General features: G+C 40.1%; 3 protein-coding genes and 2 non-coding genes across 6 annotated transcripts; 4 read left to right on the plus strand and 1 right to left on the minus strand.

Annotated features, from left to right (window-relative positions):
• Positions 1 to 620: 620 nt before the first annotated feature.
• On the plus strand, positions 621 to 1,930 carry LOC127774708 (uncharacterized). The gene has a single exon (XM_052300990.1). The coding sequence runs from the start codon at positions 731 to 733 to the stop codon at positions 1,745 to 1,747; it is 1,017 nt and encodes a 338-aa protein (XP_052156950.1). The 5' UTR covers positions 621 to 730; the 3' UTR covers positions 1,748 to 1,930.
• A 476-nt stretch (positions 1,931 to 2,406) lies between these two features.
• LOC127773707 (uncharacterized) lies at positions 2,407 to 11,221 on the plus strand. 2 transcript variants are annotated; one of them, XM_052299845.1, is made up of 16 exons: positions 2,407 to 2,867; positions 2,986 to 3,199; positions 4,298 to 4,587; positions 5,072 to 5,248; positions 5,394 to 6,170; positions 6,261 to 6,334; positions 6,446 to 6,508; positions 6,607 to 6,695; positions 6,794 to 6,889; positions 7,007 to 7,666; positions 8,316 to 8,390; positions 9,434 to 9,504; positions 9,590 to 9,647; positions 9,911 to 10,115; positions 10,211 to 10,261; positions 10,390 to 11,221. In XM_052299845.1, the coding sequence occupies exons 1-16, from the start codon at positions 2,623 to 2,625 to the stop codon at positions 10,878 to 10,880; spliced, it is 3,636 nt and encodes a 1,211-aa protein (XP_052155805.1). In that variant the 5' UTR covers positions 2,407 to 2,622; the 3' UTR covers positions 10,881 to 11,221. The 2 variants fall into 2 exon arrangements, with proteins under 2 accessions (XP_052155805.1, XP_052155806.1); XM_052299846.1 differs by lacking the exon at positions 10,211 to 10,261 and having other exon boundaries at positions 2,408 to 2,867; positions 10,390 to 11,220.
• Positions 11,222 to 11,504: 283 nt separating this feature from the next.
• Positions 11,505 to 11,576, plus strand: TRNAC-GCA (transfer RNA cysteine (anticodon GCA)). The gene has a single exon. It is a non-coding gene; the product is annotated as a tRNA-Cys (tRNA).
• Positions 11,577 to 12,527: 951 nt separating this feature from the next.
• On the plus strand, positions 12,528 to 12,607 carry TRNAL-UAG (transfer RNA leucine (anticodon UAG)). The gene has a single exon. It is a non-coding gene; the product is annotated as a tRNA-Leu (tRNA).
• A 274-nt stretch (positions 12,608 to 12,881) lies between these two features.
• LOC127773361 (ABC transporter D family member 1) lies at positions 12,882 to 24,662 on the minus strand. The gene is made up of 26 exons (XM_052299425.1): positions 24,454 to 24,662; positions 24,125 to 24,207; positions 23,722 to 24,004; positions 23,228 to 23,452; positions 21,977 to 22,174; positions 21,332 to 21,786; positions 20,199 to 20,337; positions 20,046 to 20,124; positions 19,013 to 19,251; positions 18,600 to 18,904; positions 18,411 to 18,516; positions 18,153 to 18,317; positions 17,568 to 17,667; positions 17,375 to 17,483; positions 17,017 to 17,107; positions 16,592 to 16,716; positions 16,332 to 16,481; positions 16,164 to 16,236; positions 15,307 to 15,487; positions 15,055 to 15,213; positions 14,529 to 14,669; positions 14,227 to 14,433; positions 13,962 to 14,116; positions 13,815 to 13,867; positions 13,646 to 13,724; positions 12,882 to 13,466 (listed from the first exon to the last, which is right to left on the minus strand). Exons 1-26 carry the CDS (start codon positions 24,514 to 24,516, stop codon positions 13,380 to 13,382), a joined length of 4,050 nt encoding a protein of 1,349 aa, XP_052155385.1. The 5' UTR covers positions 24,517 to 24,662; the 3' UTR covers positions 12,882 to 13,379.
• Positions 24,663 to 25,461: the final 799 nt, after the last annotated feature.

A 25,461-nucleotide genomic window follows, 5' to 3' on the forward strand; every position in this document is an offset into this window, starting at 1 on the left:
CAGCACACGTTACGTACATATGCGAGCTGGCAGTTGACCTGACCATGCAGATGGCCTACGGCGTACGTGTTTGTTCAAGCAATGCAACACGTACGTAATGAGCTAGTTAATAACGTCGACGTCGTCGTAGACTCGAAAGTGTGGGTGGTAATTAACAAATTAAATTAGTGTGAGCAACGTAGTAAGTAAGATTACCTGCACATGACATGATGAGACAACACGCGGTTTCTATATATCATATTCTGTTTTACTCCCAAAGCAATGCAAAAAAAATAATTATAAGTGCTAATTAAGCTAGGGAAATTAAGGCGTTCAACCGATCGAGAGCAGAGCACTACACTATATACTCCTACTCCATATAGTTAGCTTAGCTATACCTGCAAGTGTACTGCATTACTAATTATAATTACTTTCACTGCCTTAGGTAGACGACCGAAAGAAAGGAAGGCGTAGTCAACTGCGTTGCTGACCCATCACGAACGCATTAATTTCATGGTCAACGCCCCCCAGCAATTTGTTCCTTATAGCTAAGCTAGCTAGCCACTTAATTAAGAAGACACAGCTGCTGCATTCGTCGTATATATATATATCGATAGATCACTAGCTAGCTAATTGAGCATAACCAACCATATATAGTGTTGTTAGTATACTTGATCAAATTAATTAAGCTTTTTTTCCCCTTGATTGATCGATCGAAAGAGTACCGCGAATCGATCAATAATCAGATTCAATGGCAGCGCCGCGGTGGGCGGCGTTCATGGCGGCGGCGGCGGTGCTGGTGGTGTGCGCGGCGGCGTTGGCGTCCGCCGCGACTCCGCCGAAGCCGAGCAGCATGGTGGTGATCACTCCGACGAAGCAGGGAGGAGTGGGGAAGCGAAACAGCGCGTTCACGTGCGAGGACACCCGGCGGCGGCGGCCCAAGTGCATGGCGACGTGCCCCGACCGGTGCCGGACCAAGTGCCTGGTCCTCTGCCCCACCTGCAAGACCTTCTGCCTCTGCGACTTCTACCCGGGCGTCTCCTGCGGCGACCCCCGCTTCACCGGCGGCGACGGCAACAACTTCTACTTCCACGGCAAGAAGGACCGCGACTTCTGCCTCCTCTCCGACGCCGCCCTCCACGTCAACGCCCACTTCATCGGCAAGCGCAACGCCGCCATGTCCCGCGACTTCACCTGGATCCAGGCGCTCGGCGTCCTCTTCGGCGCCCGCCACCACCGCCTCGCCCTCGCCGCCGCCCGCGCCGCGCGCTGGGACCCCGCCGCCGACCACCTCGAGCTCACCTTCGACGACGACCGCGTCGACCTGCCTCGCCACGACGGCGCGCGCTGGTCGCCGCCGGGCGCCCCGGCGCTGTCCGTGACGCGCACCGCGCCGGCCAACGGCGTGGTGGTGGAGCTCCGGGGCGTGTTCCGCATCGTGGCCAGCGCGGTGCCCATCACGCGGGAGGAGTCGCGCGCCCACAACTACGGCGTCGCCGACGACGACTGCCTCGTCCACCTCGACCTCGGCTTCAAGTTCGAGGCGCTCACCGACGACGTCCATGGCGTGCTCGGCCAGACCTACCGCTCTGACTACGTCAACACCCTCAACGTCACCTCCAACATGCCGGTCATGGGCGGCGCCGCCAACTTCCTCACCACCGGACTCTTCGCCACCGACTGCGCCGTCGCTCGCTTTGCCAAACCCGCCACGGTCGCCGGCACCGGCGCCGGCATCTCCATGGTCACCGACGCCAAGTACGTGTAGACACACGAGGACGGAGACGATCGCTCGCTCGCGACAATTAATGTATAATACGTACTTAATTACGTATACGTACGTACGTACACAAAATTAACTGTCTTGCTGTCGCCGGTATACGAATAATAATTAACACATCTACTACTACTACTAAGGTATTTGTTGTATTGACAATTATATTTAATTGAAATATCGAGCAATAATAATTTTGATTTGTTTGATTTGCAAGTACTACCAGCTAGCATTACTCCCTTCGTTCACAGTTTTACTGTTCGACGTTTATCCATTTATCTTACTTAAATTTTCTTTATGATTAGTATTTTTATTATTATTAGATGATAAAATATTAATAGTATTTTATATGTGACTACTATTTTTATTTTTTTATATTTTTTTAAACAATGCAAACAATCAAAATATGGATATCCACGGTTGCATTTATTTTAAAACGGTGGTGTATTTATGTACATGTTAAAAAAGAGTTTGTAAGAATTCCCTTTTTCTGCTAATCTGATTCCGTTAAGAATCCATTCATTCATTTTTAAAAAGCAATTACTACTACTACCACCTCTCAGAAAAAGAAAAAGGAAAAAAAAAAGCTGTAATAGTAATTCGCAAGCTACCGTCATTGACCGAGAAGGCGCCGAAAGTTGACTCTGTGCGATTTCTTCTTCTTCGTGTTGTTGCATTGCAATTGCACCCCACCCCCATCTCCTCCCTTGCCTCGCGCGAGATCAATCGAGACCCCGCCGGCGAATCCCTCGCCGGAGCGGCGCAGCGCCTCCGCCTCCGCCTCCGCGCGATTAATTCCGGCAACCGCGGAATCCTTCGCCTGCGCTCGCCGCATTTCATGCCCTAGGAGGCTGCCGTCTCGGCCCCCCATGGCCGGAACCCTCCGCGACCCCAGCGCCGGGTCGGGCGGCGAAGCGGCGCCCACTCCTACTCCTCCTCCTCCCTTGGCCGCGCCCTTCGCCCAGTACCTCTCGCTGGAACCTCTTGGTTGGGTGGAGCCCAAGCACTCGCGCCACGGCGAGCTCAGGAGGGCGCTCCAGCACCAGGCGGACGACAAGCCCCAAGAGCTCAGGCGGATCCGCGCCAGCGTAGCCGACTCCTCCTCCAAGGCCAGGTACTCCAAACCATCCTCCACATTGCCATCCCCTCTCAATTCCTCAATTTTGTCATACACAGTGTCAGTTAATTCGACTCGATTTTAATTTGTGGTGGTGTTGCATCGAGTCGAGTAGGGAGAAGGTGAGGTCAATGCAGGAGGCGGTGCAGAAGGTGGACAGGTGCAGGAACGTGCTCAATCGGAAGCGCCAGAGGAGTGAGCCTGCTGCTGCTGCTGCTGCTGGGGCTGAAAAGCCCTCTGGTTCCGGTGCACTCAGGATTGGAGCCCAGAACAGCAACTCTTCTGCGGTCATGAGCAAGCGTGTCCGCTCCTCGCTGGCGGATGGACGGGTTCGTGTGCTTTCTCCATTGCTTGCGTCGCCATTTCTGTTTAACTCTACTATACATTAATTGTGCTTGCTCCAATCAAAATCATGTATTTTAGGAGGGTCTGCCTCTCTCGACTCTTGTTCATAGTCAACCAACATGTTTTACATTGGGGTAGTCGTAGTCACTGTGTGAGTTTGGGGGTATTCAAAACCACCGTAAGATCATCAACTACTTGCATGTCTGGCGAGCGCGATCCCGTGACCCGAGCATCGCATGTTAGCAGTTGGTGCAAATGGTTTGGATGGAAACCAGAACCAACAGCCCTATCTTGTATTGATTCCCCTTGGAGTTTGAAATGTGGAGTGTCAACATTGGTTTGGTTTGATAATCCTGAATGTCTTTACTCACTTATGGCCTCAACGTATTGTTTTCAATTTGCAACAATATTAGATGTAATGTATAGGTTGAGTTCACTATGGTAGTCTTTACAGTCCTGATCTTCCTTATAATGTGTAGCTTAAACAAGTAGTACCTTTTGTTCTGCTAAAGTGCTGAACTGCTAGTCCCTGGCTTCGTGCCATCTGCACTGCCCTACCATTATTCTTGGTTATTTAGTGGTGGAAATCATTTAAATTCCAGTTAACTTTATTAGTTGAGATGTTGAATGATGGGATGATTGCATAATAAACCACACAGTTATCCCAGAAGACCATACAGTACAAGGATGTACAGGCGGTGATTGTGCTTTAATTCACCACTGAATAACTTTTATTTGCTATCAGACCTTGAATCTCTCTGACTAATTTAATCATTACATAATTCACACACAGTCCTCAAACTTGAACCAAACCGCAAGCTTGCGAGTTTCCTAAGGGCGGGCTTGGTCTGTAAATAATGGGTTCCTGGCACTGGCTGAACAAATATATCTGAGATTTTGAATTACTGTGGCCCAGCACATTTCAGTGCCAGAAGACATTTAAAACCTCAAGTTCTAAAAGACACTTGTTGTCTTCTGCATTTTATACAACTTCTATAATAGATTATTTTCATGTATCCATATTCCCTGTGACACGATTTGCCATTTTTCAGAACTTATTTCATTATATGTGCATATTTCAGTTGGAAGGACGCGGTAATATTTCTACAAGGCAAAGCCCTTTAGTTAATAATGAGAAAAGCTCACTTGTGGAGAAGGAAAAAAGTTGTGGACGAACATCTGGGCTGTCCGAAGACAAATTACAGGGTTTATCTACTGGAGGTGAAGGTTGGGAGAAAAAATTGAAACGCAAGCGCTCCATTGGAACAGTGCTTAACAGAGGCAACGATGCTGATCGAGATGTTAAATCCGGGGGTCAACACAGGCCAGCCAATGAAGCAAACCCACGACCTAGTGATGGTCTTTCACATAGGTAATCATGTCAGTGTGCTTACCATTATTCTTGTTCCTTCAATATAGACAACTCTTTTTTGTGACAGATCAGCCATGTTCAACTTTCTCTCAAAATCAGTCTAATTGAATACCAAACTTAAGCTCAATAGTCTGGAAATTACTCACAAATAATTAGGTGAATGAGTTCTCTACTAATTGAGCGGTAGTACACTGAATTGAATAGGGAACAGGGCTGGCATGCACTACATTGTTAAGTCAAACATTGGTTCTATTGCTATATATATGCCCCTCATCAGAAGACTGGTTTTGAGTTTTTATTTTTGACCTCTTCCTTGGGCTGATCTGCTCTTTATTTTGTTTGGCCCATGCAGATTGTATTAAGCTGCAATTGAATATATGCTGTTTATGTTTCCACTTTTAATCCTCTTCCAGAACTATATGTGGTTATTTGATCTGTTCCAGCTTATTGTCTCTACTCACCCTTCTTTATCCTTACATTGCAGACATGGAGCATCTGCCATGGAATATGCAGGTAGCAGGATGGATGGAAGTTCTCAGCAGAATAGCAACTCATCCCGTATTCTATGCAAGACAGATACAGATCATGCCACTCTGCCAAATGAAAGAAGAGAGCGATATGTTGGAATTGAAAAGGAGCGGGGTATGGTAAAAGGGAACAGGTAAGCACAGTGCATTACTTCATTCTGGCGTATACCCATAGAATTCCTCTCCTCATAGTATACAATTATTGTTTTTATATATGTGTGAATGAGCAGTACAATGCTATCATTGTTCTAATGATTTGCTAACTCTCTACATGTATAGAGCACAAGCTTCTGAAGATATGCAAACTGGAAGCATCAGTCCTTTGCCCAAGGCTAAAGCATGCAGGGCACCGAGAACCGGTTCACACGGCATGGGTTCAGCTTCTAGTTTCCAACGTTCAACTGGAGGAAGCGACGAATGGGAAGAAATACCATACTCAAATAAAGCATCACTTTTGGGAGGCATGACAAACCGCAAACGTTCCATACATTCAAATGCTTCTTCACCTCCTATTGCTTGGGTCGGTCAACGTCCACAGAAAATGTCACGGACAAGACGAGCAAACGTTGTTTCTCCGGTCTCAAATTTTGATGAAGTCCTATCTGAAGGATCACCACTTGATACAGCTATTGCCGCTAAACCAACATCTACAGAGTCCTGCGGTGTTGTGCTTACAAAAAAGGGAACTAGTAGCAATACACAAATGGCAAACACAATGAATGATATCCCTTCTCCTGTTGGATTGTCAGAAAGTGAGGGATCAGCTGTTAAAGAACGCAAGGTCAAGGAGAAAGCTACAAACAATGGTGAGGTGGAGAACGAGGCTGCAAATCTAGTCCGTAATTCAGCAGGATCGATAGTTTCATCAAACAAAAATACGATTCCTTTGAAAGAAGAGCTTCAAGATGGTGGTGTCCGTCGTCAAGGGAGGAGTGGCAGAGGTACTATGCATGTTAAAGAGTACTCTTCCTCTTCCATATCGAAAGAAAAATTAGATGCTGCAGAGACAAGAAAGCCAAACAAAGGTGGGCGACCTGGATCTGAAAAGAATGAAAGGTACTCATGCTTCCTTTTGGTAAGGGTTGGCAATTTGCTGCATTTTACTTTCGATGTAGAACTGATTTGATTCTTTAAACGTCTGTGCAGTAAGGTGGGGCGTCCCACAATGAAGAAAGGTTCTGATCAAAACGATTTGTCATGTTTCCCTCAGGCTCTTAATTGTGAGTCTAGACATCTAAAGATTTTCTGAAACGCTTATCTATGTACTTTGGCTGTTTACATTAAATTTTGGCATTAGCTTATATATCTTACTAACTAGTGGTGCAATGCAGGTGAACACACAGATGACCGAGAAGAACTTTTAGCTGCTGTAAATGCTGCTCGCGGCGCTATTGGTGTGTATACAGTCTTATCTGATTTTTGCCTGATGAACTTTGTCAGCATCTCTTTGGATTGACACTTTATACCTTTCTTATTCCTTTTTTTTGTGCAGTTGGTGCATATTGTGGCCCATTTTGGAAGAAAATGGAACCCATGCTAACTTTCATAAGCTCTGAAAATTTGTCTTTCTTAAAAAAACAGGTTGGTACCCAGTATGCTTCTGATGTGTCATGATGATTGACTACTTATTTCCTTGTTGGATTGGGATGGATTCTCACTTATTTAGAGTTTGTGGACAGATTGACATTGTTGAAGAGCTTGATTTGGGCATGTCTTGCGTGCCTGATGGTGAATATGTTTTAGCACCCACCAATTACAGCAGGCAGCAAACGACGGTATGTTACTTTTTGTGCCATTAGCTATTTGAAGAGAGGGAAATCTTTCCCTCCTTTCATGCAATTCATCTCTCATGGAGTGTGTATCCTTACATCGCATGTCCCAAAAATCTGCAGGAGTTTTCATGTCAGGAGCTAGTTCCATCTAATTCGTCTATCTTACCTGAGCAAAGCGAAACCAATGGAGTTGGATTAAAAGGAACTATTGACTGTTTTTCTCCTAGTGAGGAAAACCAACACCATGTACCACAAAAGATAGAAGCTGACAAATGGTTTCATGAGATGGTCCCAATGGAACACAGACTCCTTTCAGCTATAGTTATGGAAGAGGACATCTCGGAACCCAATGTTGTACAAAGAGATATACTTTTTGAATTTTCTAATAGCCATGTTCCTTGCGCTGCAAGCAGATTCTTAGGAAATGAACTTCAGGCTAGTGCCATATCATCTAATTTTGGATTGAGTGTTGATTTCATGAACTCAAACAATTCTTCGGTTGTACATCAAAGCCTGAGCAATGGGTTCACATCTTCCAGCAGTTTCATCAGTTCAAGTAGTCAAAGTTCAGTCCATAATGATAATTTGTCAGATGAAGTCAATTTCATATACCCTGAAAATGGCCCTTTTGATAACTTGATACCGCAGACTTCTTCACTACGTCAAAAGCCAGGAAAAAACTTCTCTTCATCTCCACATGAATACCAATATGGACAGATGTCTGTGAATGATAAGATTTTCATTGAGCTTCAAAGTATTGGCATTTTCCCGGAGGCAGTGGTATGGTTACTTAAAACTCTGCATTTCTGGGGAAAGTATCTGCATCGCAATACTTCAGTTCTGCTTTCTGCAGTTCTTTTAAGTCTGTATGCCAAAATTTTAGGAAACTTGTTAAAATTTAAAAGTAGCAACTTTGTAATTGACAAAATTTTAGTAATGTATGGTGTTTCTGGTTTGATGGTGATTATAGTTTTTCTCTTTCTTTAATGTTGCATCTATTTACCCTGCCATCCTTCCTTATGTGGTTTATGCATAGAATTATTTTTTGTCGGACAGTGTGAATCTCATCATAAGCAAGATAAAGGTTAAAGTGGGAAGCTGTGCTATATGGTTGTTATTTGTCATAGTTTAAGGAATCTTGTAAAGTAGCCATCAACACTGATGATTTCTGAAAGATATTCAGTTCTTTATCAGTTAAGCCTAAACATTGGTAGTCACAGTATGCAGTCACTATACTCTGTTAGTTATCCATGAAAAAGAATCTATAGGATTGCATTTAGTGCACAACTGTTATTTATTTCTGGTGACTAATGTCATTTTCTGTTGCATTCTTTGTAAAATCTTTTCACAGGCTGTTGAAGTTTATGTAATTACCTAGTAAATTCCTATTGTGATTCTTGTCTTATCTTGCAAATACTACCCTTTTCAGCCAAAGCTAGATGATGGAGAGGACAATAACATCAATAAAATGATTTCAGAGTTGAGGAAAAGGCTGCATGATCAGGTTATAACAACAACCACTCCTAGTATTATGTCCTCAACTCTAATTATATCTGGATGCTTACCTTATTACTCTTACTCATCTATTATTTTCATTGTGTTACAATGATTGCGTTAGATCCTTGTAAAATGTAAACCATCAAAATATTTGTCATATTACTGAAACTTGTTTTGGTCTAAGGACTTCTTTTCCAAAATATTTCTTGAAACACATGTGGACAATTTTTGAAGTTGGCTTGCCCATCTTGTATCAACATGTTATAGACCGGTGTTATGGAATCAAATACCATAGGAATAGGAATAATCAGTAGATATATCTAATTCTAGTTGGTTTAGGATTCTGTTTCCTATTCCTAGTTTGTCTTAGATTTCCTAAATATTAGATTGGCACCTAGTATATAAAGGGGGCCTGCTATTGTATTAAGGACTAAGCAATAAAGATATTAAGGGCCTTGCCCACTAAGTCAATCAGATCAGAGCCTCGGTCTTCCGGAGAAGCCGGCGACTTGAGGGCGATCTTCCCTATCAATCCTCTATTTCCAGCCATAATACAACATGTGCTAGAAGTATAGGAGCCATGGAAATTATGCATTAAGTGACATCAATTGGCATGGGAAAATATAGATTGAGAATGCGCCATCGATTATTTTCTGGGATAACTATCAGATGTTATTTGAATGCCATCGTACTTTGATTAATTCCTGCTTGTAATGCTGGTAGCGTCACAGCCACTTGACCAAATTGGAATAGTATATATATATCAAGGTGACAAGGTAGGCTGCAGATCACTATAAGATGAAAGGGTATATATGCAAAGTGGAATAATTCAAATAAGTCATTTAAAATAATTCCAATGACTGGCTCTAAACCAGTAAACCTTCTAGATTTAAGCCAGTAAACCTTCTAGATTCAACCTACTGGCTAAGGCCGATGATCCTTGTTATCCTGTTTTGAGATCAGTTCACGTATTACTATATTCTGGAAGATAAAAATACTTTTATGATTTTCACTTTACCTCTTATGTATATCAAAATGGTACCATTGCAGGTGAAGCAAAAGAAATGTAAATTAAGTAAGTTAGAGAAAGCAATTCAAGATACAAAAAGTATCGAGGAGAGGTATGGATTTTATGTTCTTGGATTAGATCTTAGAGGCTTAGTGCATTGAGTTGCTTCACTGGCTAACATTAAGATTTTCTGTCAGGAGCTTGGAGCAACATGCAATGAATAAATTGGTTGAAAGGGCATACCGAAAACTTAAGGTAGTATAAACTTATCTCTACATGATTGGTTTTTCAAAGTTATGTTGGACTACTTGTTCTTCTAAAATCCAAGTTCCCTTAATAGTTATGCAAAGTTAATCAGTTGAGTCATAGATATTTTTTATTTCTTTATTAATCCCTATGAGGTCAACCCATGTTGATGATGCCTTCTAATTGCAATATTTTTGTTCCAGCAAAAAGAAAGGGTAATGCAGATGAAAACTGTTTGACTTGGACACTGACTGTATCTTTATGAATTGTAGGGTGGGCGAACTGGTTCTAGTCACAAGGCTGGTGCTAGTAAGTCTGCCAGCAAGGCTGCAAAACAGCTTGCTTTGGATTTTGCCAAGCGTACTCTCTTGCGGTGCCAAAAATTTGAGGAAACAACGAAAAGCTGCTTCAGTGAGCCTTCCCTTTGGAGTGTTCTATCTGCGCCCTTGCCAAGCAGCGGCACAAAATCTACAGAAGGTAATACATGTGCAACTTTGATAAGAGAGATTAGTATGCATTTTCTTCTTCCCAATCAAATATAATTTCATGCCTTCTTTCGTTCTGGTATTAAGGCGTAGAGAGACTGAAGCATCAAAAGCAAGACAGAAGTACTTTAAATCATGGTAATTCTTACGCTCCGTGTTAGGGCCCTAGGGGAATCATGAGGGAAAATTTAGAAGGTGCTATTTGCAGTACTAGAAGTCCACTCGTGCTTCATAAACTAATCAATTTGTCCTTTATCCGTTTTTAGGTGGCACAAAATGGAACAAGAGTGATAGGGAAAGGGAACACAGCAGAGATGCATCTGCCAAGGGTTCTGGTATGAAGTCAGGGCGTCATTCATCAGGCAGTGGGAGGAGTGGTGAACGTAAAAACAAGACAAAGCCGAAGCAAAAGATAGTACAGCTATTATCGACTTCTGGAAATGTTCTTGCTAGAGCTGTGGAGTCGGTTCCAACACCGGCAATGCAGGAGCCCCCTCGACCGTCAGTTCCTCTGGGTGCAAAAATTACCCAGCAACCAAGGAACCATCCTGAGAATGCTGCTTCACGATTGCCGGAGGCTCCCCTGACCAATTTGCCTGGATTATTTGATATATTTGCTGGAACAGAAGGGCTTGGCGAACAGGGCAACGATATCAGTTCTTGGCTTACTGATGATCTTGATGTACCACAAGACTTTGATCTTTCAGGCGCCTTAGAAATCCCACTGGACGACATTGCTGAGCTGGGTTTTATGTAAGTAAGGAAACGAACCAATTGTTCTTTATCCTGCGCCGTGAATATGTGGGGAGTTTGGACATGATGTTAGTAGGTTTACCCTACCTAATGGGTATAAGTAGAGTTAACCGATTGTTTTCTCTGCCTCAATCTGGCAAGAGCTTTAAGTGTTTAACTAGGTTGGTCGGTCGTTTTTTATCTCATTGAACTGTTGATAGCCGCTAGGTAAACTTATTGGCAGAAGAAGACGAGGTATTCTATTGATTCCTCGTGATTGTGCTGAGTTTATCAACTTGTGAATATGAATGAGCTTGGTTCGTTGCCAATTGGAAAGAAGAATCGTTCTTGTAATCAATGTGACTTATGTGCATAACAATTTTCCTTCTATCTAAGTTATCTCGGTAGCACGCAAGTTTGGTAGGAAAATAAAAATAAGCTGCGTACACACGTAAAGGTACCGCAAAGTTATTTGCAATTAAAGCAACGCCTTCCTTTTCTTTTGTCATTAGCTTTGCTGGACACGCAAATAGTTCTAAGCACCACACCATTATCTAATCTAATTTATAAAATAAAAAAATTGAATTGGGTCCATAGCTCAGTAGCACTATACAGTATAAATAAAATACAATCAGCACTAACAGCAATTGGGTCCATAGCTCAGTGGTAGAGCAATTGACTGCAGATCAATAGGTCTCCGGTTCGAACCCGGATGGGCCCTTATATAGTTGTCTTTTTTAAAATTTTCCAAATTCAACATTGATGTTTAGATATATCAATTTTTTAGTTATCTAATTATTTGGTTTTAAGTAAACTTCAAACATTCCTCTTTTTTGAACTTCAAACACTTCTAACATTCAATTTTTGGTCCAAAATAACACCCAAAATTTGTACCAGAATATGACAACTTCTTTAATTACCTTTATTTTTGCTTTTTTGAACTTCAAACATCTAATTATTTTTTAGCTAAATAGGAAACTCCATTTACCTTAAAATACAACTTACAGCATATAGAATTTGTCTAGCAACTTCTCCACGGACTTTCTCATCTAATCATCTTGAAAATCACAAAAATCTCACATTTAATTTATTCTTTTACTTTATCATCACAACCATAAATTTTAGTTCTCTTTTAATCTCCATCAAAAACTTCAAAAATGCTTACATTGTAAGGCAGATGGAGTAGGAAACAAACAACACGTAAAATTAATTTAGAAATACACAAATATATGCGCTCACAATATACGCATATTCACCCCTATGAATACACACCTTACTCCTACGGGCACTTTCAAAAGACTGGACCAACATATGTCAAAGATTAACGAAGTCACTAAAGATACCTCATTGTTTGTGGGTATATCACCTACCACTAAAAGAAACAGCAATAAATACAAGCATTCTTTTCAAGGACTTAAATCCCGGTGGACAAGTTCCATTATAAGTAAGCTAATCAGTTGAATTATACTCACTTCGTATGAAAACTCAATTAGAACTTCAAATTCAAAGGCTGCACAATACGAGTAGGAGTATGGCTATAAAACACTCAAGTTTCTAACGTGTTTTAACAGTAAAAATCATCTTTTGTTGTTCTTCTGTCATGCAGAAACTTTAGTCAATCCAATTTTTTATAAACCATTTAAAATATTCTTATATGCAGTAAGCCAGCAAAGACAGTTTGGCCGAGTGGTCTAAGGCGCCAGATTTAGGCTCTGGTCCGAAAGGGCGTGGGTTCAAATCCCACAGCTGTCATTTTTTTTTCCTTTTTTGCTATTATTCTTGCTTTAATTTTCTTTTTCACAAATGTTATGAATCTCCCAGAACAGTAATTCCTCCTTTCGCAACTATTCTTGCTTTTATTTTATTTTTCACAAATGTTATGAATCTCCCATAACAATAATCAATTACATACATTTTTCAAAAATATTACGAATCTCCAAGAGCAATAATTTATTACACAGGCATTCATGAGGAACCAGCATTGTAAAGACAAACAAACCCAAAGCTTGAAGAATCAATAACGCAGTTGCAAGAAGGGGACAAGAAGCAGCAGTCTGATACTCCGATACAACTTCAAACCCAATATTCAAGAATCACTAGGCATTTACATGCAATATTTTCATGCATTATATGCCATAACTTGATGGCAGCAAGAAGGAAGCCACATTATTACTTATCGAATTAATATTAACAATGCCGGAAGATCTGTACTGTACTATCACCTTATCATTTATTATCTACTTAAAAACAAATACCACATCTCTCTATGCTCATCCCTGCAACTCCCATCACCTACCTCCGTATGAACTAAACTACAAATGCCATGTTCTACGCCAAATTGTCGACAAGGTCTTTTTTTTTTCTTTGTTCAAAGACAATGAGACTGAAAACCTGTACTTTTCACTCACAACAGCTGCTTTGCAATTGTACACACTTCTAGACAGCCTGACATCAACAAGCAGCAGCAGGCCAGCAGCTGGGACTGGGAAGCCGAATGCCGAGAAATGCGAACCGGTCAGACAAATCATTGGTGGATCTCGCATAGCTCCCAGTTTCCTTCTCCGTCGATGAGTTTCAGCTCCAAGGAATGGAAGGGGATCAAAGCTGGCCTCTGCTAACAACAGGGTAAGGATTCAGCAACACTAAAAGCTAAGGTGTCTGGTAGCTAGCATAGATTCAGCCATTCATTCAGGATGGACAAGCTTCAGTGCTACAGTGGACTAATGTTTGCTACCAACAATCATGATGATCACAGCAGGTCATTATCACAAGAATCATGTCAATACTTACTTGCGAGGAAGTAATCACAGTGATGCCCATGCTAGTTGCTAGCTTGTACAAATGCTCTTCAACATCAACGCTTGTAGCACTGCAATGAAGTATATCTTTTAGGAACCGCACTAATTTATCAGCAAATAAAGAGAAGAAATGTCAATCGAAGTCATGGCTCAGCACATACTTCGTGCATTCGTCAAGAATACCAAATTTAGGATGGTGGAAAAACAAACGGGCCTGCAAGAAAACAGCAGCTCCAACTTCAATAAAAAGGGATTTAAGAGGCAACTGGTCATCGCAATTAACAGACTGAAACAGAGTTTACACTGACCATCCCAAGCCTCTGCTGTTCTCCCAACGATAAAACATCTTCCCAGTTTGAAGTTGAGTCCCATCCTTCTCTTTCTAGAAGATAGACCAACCGAACATTCACTAGAATTGTCTTCAGGTGATCATCCAGCAGATTAGAAGCACTAGACCCGTTACCTGGATTGCCGTTGAGTTTCCGTATCATTGTAAATAGAACAATACAAGGTTGAAATATACAGCTGTTATTTATTCAACACCAGATATTCCAATAGGTAAGTGACACCTACCATCATTGTATAACGAACAAATCTTCATCTCTGCTTCCTCCCTTGAGAGAGGGTATATGATCTGATCTCTCAGAGTACCCAAGCTGGTATATGGACGCTGAGGAACATGAAACATCCCATCTGAAGGTTTGGTAACTCTCCCGGAACACACTGGCCATAAATCTCTCAGAACTCTGAAAATAGAGCTCTTTCCACTACCGTTGGGGCCTGCAGGAACCAAGGTAAAAAGAAAAAAAAATGTCAGCATACCGTTACTGCTCAATTAAAGGTATTCAAAGGTTGCCAGAAGAAAGGCCACATACCAGTCAGAAGAAGGCTTTTCCCTTGTACCACATTGCACGACAGCTTGCTAGCCAACAGTTTCTGCGATGGTGTTACAATATCCACTTCGTGAAATGAAATGGTTTCTTCTGCACTAGTGGCATCGGAAGGCACAAAAGTATCTAGGGAAACAACAGTTCGAAAGTCAATACTTAGCTACCATGAATAGATATAATGAAAGCTCAAAAAGTGAGCATATCATCAGTTGATTGATAACGTTATGAACATGAAATTGTCATTCAACCGAATCAGACAGGTTGTTTCACAGCACTTATAGACTCCTCAAGAAAAGCCATGTCATAGGATAATGTAATAGATCTTTAAGGAAAACAGGGGCATACCATAGAATAGCCTCACTAGAAGATTATCTATTGCCCTGTAAGGTTGTAATGCTACTATTGAAATGCATGATCACTGTACCCTACTATGTATGAAGTACTGGAAAAGAATGCTTTCACCAAGAAATTAAAGAAAAAATTAATGAAGTCATAGCCATCTGAAATATACCCCTTTGAGATACACGAAGAAGCTCCTCAAGCTCAAAAATCCGGTTAATCCCACCAGAAAGTTCAAGGAACTTTTTGTGTAAGTCAAGAATGTCACCAAAGGCTATGAAACTTTGTGACACAACAGATGCCAAGAACCGCAGAGCATGTGCCAACTCTCCTGTTGTACAAAATAAAAGTAGAATATTTAGTGTAGTTCAAGATGAAATAATGTGGTTGTGCCAACTCCCCTCGAGTTTTGATGATTATTAACCTTGAGTTGAAGTCAAAGCTCTGTCACCCTTGTGCTCTAGAGCATATAACAAACTAAGACCCCATGTTACATTGTGAGGGAGTTGCTTTGTTACAAAATCATCAACAATACCATAAAGCCACTGCTTTCTCAACAGAATCTTTGAGTGGTCAAGCAATTTCATGAATTTAGCCTCAACAATCTGATATATGAGAATAAATCATTAGCAGAAAAACTATAGTTCATCATATCTAACAAAATAGTGCAGAAAACACTATTGAAAAGAAAAATAAAAAACCAAAAAGTCTAGCTAAGTAAAAACTTGAAAGAACAAAAGGTAACGTACACCATTGTATCATATTATGGAGTCAGCAAGTCAATTGATACTTTATGGAACACAGCATGTAAAATAACAAAGCATAAAGCATACAAACAACAAAGGATGCCTTATGAATGTTCTTGTCTTAGGGTGCAATAGCTATGTGTTAGCTTCTCCTAAAAGCTAACTTCTGAAGATTTGTTTTGATAAAAAGGATTCAATAAATGCAAGAACAATGGGTCATAACAGGGAAACTGCATTAAAAAACAGAAACAGGAATCATAGTTTATTTCATTACCTAGAATATAAACAAGTCAAACAGAACAGAACAAACTTAATAACTGGATATATCTAAAGAAGCCAACTATTAAAATATAAACAAGACATCATGGTTAATATATATCATTGTTAAGTATGAAATACGGAACTGGCATTGAATTACCCATTGTTATTCATGATTCACAATAAAATAATATAACCAGAAGACAGATAACAAATACAATGGCAAGCAGGCATAAACAAATTTTAAGTATTATGTATCTAGTGTGAAGGAACTCACAGCTTTCTCTCTTGATCCACCACCAAAGAAAGCAATTGATTCAGCATGTGTTCGCAGTCTCGAGTGCATGAACCTTGTAACATAGTTCACCAGGTTAAAACTAGGAAACTAGAAAAATCAGCAAAGCAGTCAGGTCTGCAAAGACGAAAGAAAGTATGCAGTATTAACCTGAAAGTTCCTTCAAGCTCTTGTTCTTGCCCAGCAAGATGACCAAAGTCTGGGGATACAGCTCTCAGGAAGCCCAAACCTAGCAGCATGTAAGCATACAATATAGCAACTCCTCTTCGCCCAGACAAAAGCTTCATTCTCCATGTAAACCTAGTAAATTTGTTTTGATTTTTATATTACAGTGAGTTTTTAGATATGATAGATATGTACCAAGTGAAACAAAGTATAGATATGAATGCTTGATACCAAAGATAACTCACCAAAGAATGTCGACAAGTGGTTTTACCATTCCAGTAACTAAGCCAGCAAGGTCGGTGGTCAATTTATCCACATCAAGTGTTAATCTTTGGTCTGCATCAATACTTTTACCTGACATGTTGAATACCTAAAAGCATATACTAGAATAACTTAGCCTAAGTCAAAAATCCCTTAGTATTACATCTGTTGCAATATGCATTTTCATTCTTAAACTCTAAAACCCAGGTCCACTGCACACCAAACTAAAACAAGGTGCGAACTTAGCAAGTGTTGAGACATCAAGTGACAAACGCACTGTCTAAACCTCATAAAAGGGGCCAAGTCCGGCGGACAACCCTTCCTAATGTTTAAAGACCGTCCCTTCTGAGTGTCACTGAGCATCAACTAAAAAGAAGACTATTACTATGCAGTTCGCTAGAGGATGTACCTTGTAGAATGCATTTCTTTTCAAATAATATTGAAGCAAATGATTGGTCAGGCGAATCCGCCATCCAAGGGCAAGTCTTCCAGTAAGGGTTCTGTGAAAATACAGATTATTAAAACCATGAATTCAGTTGTATGGAGAAATAGTCATAAATCTACCAGCATCTAAACATTCACCCAAAGAGCATTTCAATTTTACAACAGGTCAATAGCTCTCAACTAGAGAAGATGATAATATTTTAGACAAAGAGTTGACCAGAAAGCATCAGGTGCTTTATTCATACTGGAACATGAAGTGATTATTCAATATACCATGATAAAAGTGCAAAATAATTTCTGAAATGAAGGTACTCCCAGATTACCTCAAAGATGGGGCCACAAAAGAATTTGCAGAACTTTGCAGGACACTGATACCAATCAGACGAATAAATGCAGCTTTGTCCTGCTCCAAGACAAACTTAACAGTTGTCCCTGACAAAATGAGATGTATCAGAAAGAAATTCATTTGCAGCTCTTCTGAGTTCTGACATTAGTAAGATATTGAACAAAGCCAACCATTCAGTGAAGCAATTCGGTCTGAGATCCAAGTTCGAGAGAAAACAAGTAGTGCAACAGCAAGCAACTGCCCTCCTTGTTTGTCAAGTAGCTTAGGAACCTGAAGAGCAAGGAAATCAGAACAGCATTAGAATTAAGTAATATATTAACATCTGAGACAAGCTTCCATGAGATAAATCCATATGCTTGGTTAGATATATGTCCAGGTTTACCCAGATAAATTCCTTATTTGCCCCTGAAAGTTTACCCATTCCCTTATTTGCCCCTTGTTCTTTCAATGACATGTGGGTCCAGGGACAGATATCAGTGAGACATCAGGGGCACATAAGAGATTGCATGGAAATTCCAGTGGCAAATAAGGATTAAGGAATTGTCAAGTTCCATAAGTATATACTTACATTAGTATACTAAGAAACTAAAATTTCTAGCATCTGCAGATATACATTAACTTGCAGACAGGAGCAACCGAGTATTACCTAGCAATAATATCTGCAGTAACTAGGGTACCGTATTATCTGAATATTGACTTGTTGAGGAATAACAACGAGAGAAAACTAGCGAAGTACCAAACAGAACATAGCATACCAATATTTTGACCATTGCAGCTACTCTGGCAGGCAGAGGCCTTGGGAAGCACTGTAAATGCGGGACTCTATGTGTTTGTATTGTTTGTTCTATTTCCAACTTGGGAGAAGTTGCTATAACCTTTGTAGTGTAGCAATGTTCTTTGGACCTTGATGAAGCATTGCTCTAGTATGGAAAAAAACACATAAAACAGCGGCACAGACAATATTAGTTATTAACAAAAGAATATGAAGTAAGAAATGTTCAGAAATCATATACCTTTGCCCTGCCCATAAATGCCCTTTGAACAGTAAGCGCATCAGATTTACGATCAGTTTCCAATAATGTATAGTCAGACTCTTCAGTAGAAAAGGATGAGTCATCCCTGCAAAATCATGAGCAAAATTAAATTTCTACCGAATTAACTTTAGAGTGCAAACATTCAGTGAGTTATTTCAGGGTTACAACCTTCTGTGCTGGACATCCCACCCTCCTTCACCATCCAAAGACAAAACAATGTCATGAAACGCAACTAAAGCTGGGCGATGAGATATCGTTATGCATGATGTTCCCATTGCTCGAACCTTTTTGCAAAAGCGTTCTTCCATATCAATTGTCACAGCGCTAGTACACTCATCAAGGATGGCGAACTTTGGTTTATGGTAGAATAACCTTGCCATTCCTAATCTTTGTTGCTCACCAAGGGACAATTCATCACCCCAGTTAACTTCCTTATCAAGAGGATAGCGTTCTAGCAAGTATTCCAAGTCAACCTGCATAAGGAGCAAGGTTACAATCCAGCAGGTCCCTGTACTCAGTAGTAGATCAATAAAGCATAATATAAATGGAAATTGAGTATCAATATGAATCCTATTACTTACATTCTTTAGAAGGTCCACCATGCCATCGTAGCTAAGGGGTTCAATCTCCTGATCTGCTGTAAGAGGATAAATTAGCTGTTCACGAAGTGTACCAACAGCTGTGTATGGTCTTTGCGGGACATAGAAAATTTCCTTATTAAGATCAGAGCCAACACCCGGTTTGACAATATGACCAGAAACTAATGGCCATAAGCCTCCAAGGACCCGAAAAAGAGAACTTTTTCCGCTACCATTCGGACCTGAAATAAGAGAAGTCAATGGACGATTAAGTTTGTTATCATATCATGCAAAGATGTATCAAACTTGAAATATCTGTAACACAACATGCAAAATAAGATAATCCAACAATTTTAAGCAGTAAATTTGGAGCATGCCCTTCAAAAGCAGTAATGGTTTCAACTTGGTAGTAGCACCTCTGGTAACTAATATGACTAGCAAATGAGTGCCTTTCGAGACAGCAGCAATTTTTCGTTAATGTAATCACAGAACTTGCAATATGATGCTGTAGTTAACCTTGGGCCAGTATTTTTTTATTGGTTTTCTTTTAGAAAATTTCTGACATCAACAAGACTTTTCAATTACTACTGTAGAACCTACGATTTTGAAACTATTGTTTATGCCCTAAGAGCACAGATAGTGAATTGAAAATAGAATAGACAAATACAAAGTAAGAATGGAAATAATAACAGAATCACTTTACATATTTGATGTGTTGGGAGGGAAGGCACAGGCAATCATGGGAACAGTTCACAATTGCATAGTGGTATCAACAGAGGCTAGAGTAGACGTGGATATAGCAACTACCATCTCATGACACATACTATTTCATAACCACGTAATCAAATAACAGCAGATGATTTAGGATGATATACAAAATATAAAGGAAATATACATGCACAGATGCACTGGTACATATATTCCCAATCTTCTCCTGTTTAGAAGGTCAAATTTCAATCAATTTAATGTTAAGTGCAGCTTACATCACAAAAGTTAAAAGTTGCTAAACCAAATTCATTTGATAGGGGAGGATTACCAGTGATCAAAAGATTAGAACCCCTTTCTACTCGGAGAGTTAAATCATCAACCAAGACATTGCTAGCAGGCGTCACCACCTGCAAGGACCTGATATGAGAACTTTGGAAGTAGATAGCGACTATGACCCTCCTTCAGTTTATGCAGTTATTACCTTAACACCCGAGAATTCGATATGGTTTGCTTCACTGATATAATTTCCAGCAGAGGAATTATGATTTAACGATTTATCACGAACCCCAGACAGTTCACGTGAAACATCCAGTAACTCACGAATGCGGTCTGCATAGCCACTGAAAAAAAAATAGTGGAAGTTCATTTGCGTCACAATCATGTTGGAAGAAAATGAGTAATTCAAAGATAGCAAATGCAACCCATGGTGGTAAAGGTCACCATTAAGTTTGCCCCATGAACAGCATACAATGTCATAAATTGTGTGATTTCAACAGAACAATGAAATATTAAAAAGGGCAAAGATATGTAAAATATATTAGGAACAGGAAACATGTATACTTATATTCCACCGAAACAATACACAGACAAATATATGAGTTATACTTGGAATAGCAACCAAGAAGTGAAATGCTCTTCATGAGAAATGGAGAATGGCAACTGGTTTATGATCTTTATGGTTTGTGACAAAATCTCTCCTGCCTAAAGAACCTAGTCATGGTGGTGACTCTGTCATCCCACCACCACCTCTTTAGTTGGTAGAATCTTCACTGGACAACTAGTTCATTTGTGCATGCAGCTTGTAATAAGATTGGGCTTGTTCACTTTATGTCTATATCGCCACTTTCAACGCTACAAAATTTTGGTGTTACCAAATTTTGGTAGGGGAACAAACTAAACATGCGCTTACCAATGTCATCCTACCAAAATTTGGTAGTTCCGAAAGCTTCCTCTCACAAAAACACCATCCAAATTTGAAAAGGCATCAAACCAAACACATCCAATGCTAAAATTTGGCATTACCAGATTTTGGTAATGTTGATTTTGGCAACAAAGTGAACAAGCCCATTATTTCTGCATTGATGTGCAGTTGCAAATTATCAAGTTTGGAACTAACATGTTTATCTGAAATCATTGCAACAAATAGGTATTTAGTTAGCAGCATAAGACTTGCCAATTGATAAAATGCATTTACAGAAAACATTAAAACAGATTCAGATAATTAGATTGGTAGGCCGCACACAGCACCCACTAATTTCTGCATGCAAAATGCCGCCTGCAATGACAGAACTGGACCTATATGTTATCAGTAGTGTGCAGAAGATATGGCTTTACCTTAGAATATTTAAACGTCTTGTGCTTATAGATAGGATCCCAAGAGACTGAAACAGTGATATGATTACGCTTGTGTGGTATCGAAGATTACTTAACATTTCAGCCCTTCCAAGTGTGGATGAATCAGGTCTGAGGTGGCCAGAGAAGAAAGGTTCAATAATGAGGACAACTGCTACAGTTGCACCAAAATACTTCAGAAAGAAATCTTGAATCATGCCGAACCACCAGTTTTCATGGAGTACACGATTCAGGTGCCCAATAAGAGCCTGGAAACGCTGCATGATATAATATGCTTCTCTGTTCTCACCACCATAAAATGCCACACTCTCAGCATGAGTTCTTAATCGTGAATGAAGTTGACGATAATCTCCTTCGAGTTGCTGTTCTGTGGATTTCAGCTTTCCGAAAGCAGGGGAGAAATTTCTAATTGCTCCACCCGCAACTAGTATATATCCCTGAAAAGCATTTATTTTTAATAATATCTAATATTCTAATAAGATAACAAGGTGAGAAAGCAGTGGCCATCTACATTACAGAATCAGTGAAAAGAAGAGGAATGTAGCATAATTTGATCACTAATCCTAATTGTTAAAGGGTATCATTACTAGATGAAATGGCAATCAAGCTTTTCAATTAGAAAATTACCACAATCCAGAGCATGTATTTTGGACTTGCATAAGAACAGAGACGCCAGGTGTATATTAATCCTTCTGCAACTGCAGCTAGATCATCCTGTACAAGTTCACTTAGTTCAGAACAGAACTTTGGAATATCACTAGCAATCCTTTGCTCTGGGTTTGATATTCGATGATCCACATGTGAAATTTTGTAGTAAACCATATTCTGCAATTGTCCATACAGCAAAAAAGAAGCAGTGATATACCTTATTAAGGTTGTATATCATAATGGAAGGTGTTAAGTAAATTATCAAAAGATGGGCTAATTTCTATCCTAAAAGATGCACACACAAGTTAGTCAACTGTAATTCCACAATAATTAACAAAAAAAATAAATTAATCTGATCTGGAACTACATAAATATAAAAATGAAGAAACCTCGCAATCTTAATTATGACAAGACAATGTAATTAGTAACATATCTATAATTTGTTGCAAAATTCAATAGCATAGGAAAATCACTGACAAATGAGAAATATGATAATTCAATACCGAAACCAGCTAGAACAAATAGAAAGTTATTTCTTAACCAATCCAGGGAAGATAACCTCAGGCAGAAACTGGTAAAATCAATTTTCTCGATGGGGTATGAGAAACATATGAATCAACAATTTCAGTTTCAGGAGTCAGTACTTTAAAATATGAAGTCAAATTCAACAGGATCATTTAAAAGTTTTCCGGTTCTTTGGATTTCTCAGTGAGGAAAAGACATCTCTTTTTGACATATCAGGAAGTTGTGAGCATCATGTTTGTACATTACTTCCATACCAAGATTAGCACGGTTGATGATATCCGCCGAGTATTAATAATACACCCTTGGCTATCAACTACGGAATGATTGAAATTGTTGAATGAAATTACACATTCTTATAAATAAGGGTTGGCACATAAATATAGCATGGTGAACCCCCAGTTCACTACACTTTTAGGATATTTTTTAAATTTATGTTCTATAGCAAAGCTATGCTTTGCATGAAAAACTCTAGTTTTATCAGCTATTATCTTGGCTGCAGTGGTCACTAGTTTAGTTCTTCAACCATTATAACAATGTACGACACAGTCCTCCCAGGCATACCAGCTGGAATAATACCATTGATAGACAGAAGCTAGGAAGGTACTCTTAGGATATTACAGGGGATGAATGCAAGTGAGGTACGTGTGCAATGGGAAGTAACAAATAATTCAACCAATAAAAAATCAACATTGATCCAAAATGTACCTGAAAATAATCAGCATGGACAAGATCTGTCAAAATTTTCTTGAAGCGCAGACTCAAAGACCCTGTTAAGTATTTTGAGGTCTGGTATACGGCGGATTGAAGAAAGCATAAGATTAGGTTTTCGATGATTAGGCGTGTAAAGGTTGGAACACGCCGAAGAAATGCTGCCCTAAACAAATAGCCTTGGACTCTTGCTAATCTATGTCCCACAGCAGTACGTAACACCTGCAAAAGAAATTGTTATAATGCTGACAATAATATTTTATATTATTGTTTAGTTAATAAGGTTATGTATAGCTTTTGAAAATCCAGTGTTAGGTACTATTACATATCATAGAATGTTTTCTCTATGCACTACAAATTGTTCGATGCTTGAAATTATTTCGTGGGAACTACTGATACGAACTTATCATGATCTTATTTTTTTCTATAAAAAAAAGAATGTACATAGAGAAATGAGTGCAGCAGCAGCAGCATAGAATGGCAGAAATTACCGCAGTTAACGTCAAGCCAAGAAGGTAGCGGGTGCCATTTGGTCCAATCTTCTTCAGTAGGATGGCAGCAAGGAAATGAAGAGATCTGAGGCCACCTTTTCTTCGCTTTGTTCCGGCCAATCTACCATCCACACCATTTTGGCCCATCCTGTCCCCATTCCTGGCCAATGCAGTGGTGGCATCGTCACCCTCTGAACGCCTTCTCCGTTGGCCTTGGCTTGAGCGTGCATACGCCAAAGCTCCTCCGGCAAGCAGCGCGCCAGAAACAACCGCAAGAGTTTTCCTGTTCCCACACAAACAAGAATGTGTTTCTTTTCCTTGTTCTTCTTATAAAATTCCAGGTTGGAGCAAAAGGATGATGAAGAAGAAGAAGAAAGTATTTTGGGCGAAGCACTTTTGTTACCTCCTTGAGGCCAAGAGTCCCCGGCCACGCTCCGTCAACTGCAGCAGCTGCAGGGATGGCATCTCGCTCACTGAAGATCTTATCTATAAAAACAGTAGATTGTCGAGCGCGGAATCAAGGCGACGCCGCAAAGCATCATCGCCGCTGCATCCACCGAATTGGAATTGGAATTGGAAAGATTAAACGGAAGGAGTTTGCCCCAACCAGGCCGCCACCTCCACGAAACGCCGGCGAATTTGGGCGAGTTGAGAGGGGTGCGAGGAGATCGAGAGAAAAAAAAAACGAATCTTTATAGCCGGGAAAGGGAAGAGGAGGGTTCAAGTAAGTACCTGGATGTCGATCTCGGCGGAGGCAGGGCGGCGAGATAGATCGCCGGCGACGAGTAGGAGCATGCAGCAGCAGAAGCAGTAGATGCCGCGAAATTGGCACTGTCGCGCTAGTAAATAAATACTCCGAAAGTAACAAATTTTGGGGGGGTTGATGAGATTTAAGGGAGGGAGATGTATGATAGCGACTGATTTGGAAGCCTCCTCGCCACAAACTCTTCCGCCTCCTCCTCCTTCTTCTCTCTCTGCATTTTGCAAACCCATCCAAAACTTTTCTTCCTTTTTCTCAAATCTGCAGATTGTTGTACTAGCAACTTCTCTCTCTCAACAAAAAAAAAAAAGAATCTTATTTTCATTCTTAATTTTCTTTGTTAAGTTCCTATTGGCTCCTGCAGTCGTTCGAGACCATTTCTGCAAATGGTATATTCTACAGAGAACTAATCAACCTTATTATAATAAATCTACAACTATCCTCTAATTGTCAGAATTACAATACAACTCCTGAAAATGATGTAGGACTCTCTCCGTTTCAAAATATTTAACACCATTGATTTTTTAGCACGTGTTTGACCATTCGTCTTATTCAAAAAATTTAAGTAATTATTTATTCTTTTCATATCATTTGATTTATTGTTAAATATACTTTCATGGACACATATAGTTTCACATATTTCACAAATTTTTTTAATAAGATGAACGGTCAAACATATGCTAAAAAGTCAACGGTGTCAAATATTTTGAAACGGAGGGAGTACAAGAATCTTGAGAGGGTCTGTATGGAAGTAGTCCATTGTTGGTTTTGGTTGGTTGCAATGTCATTTTTAATGGATGGATTTCCCTTTCTTTGCTGTTGCTGGCTCCAAGCATTATTAAAGCTTCTGCTGCTGCTGCTGCTGCATCATCATCGTCAAGTCTGAAGAACTTAAACGGCAAGTCTACTGAACTGAACCCAGGAAGAAAGGCCCCCCAACCCTTTTCTCCCCGCGACAAACTCTTTGCATTTCTAGAAGA

This window comes from Oryza glaberrima, chromosome 5 (genome assembly GCF_000147395.1).
Source record: "Oryza glaberrima chromosome 5, OglaRS2, whole genome shotgun sequence".
In the NCBI taxonomy this organism is placed as follows: domain Eukaryota; kingdom Viridiplantae; phylum Streptophyta; class Magnoliopsida; order Poales; family Poaceae; genus Oryza; species Oryza glaberrima.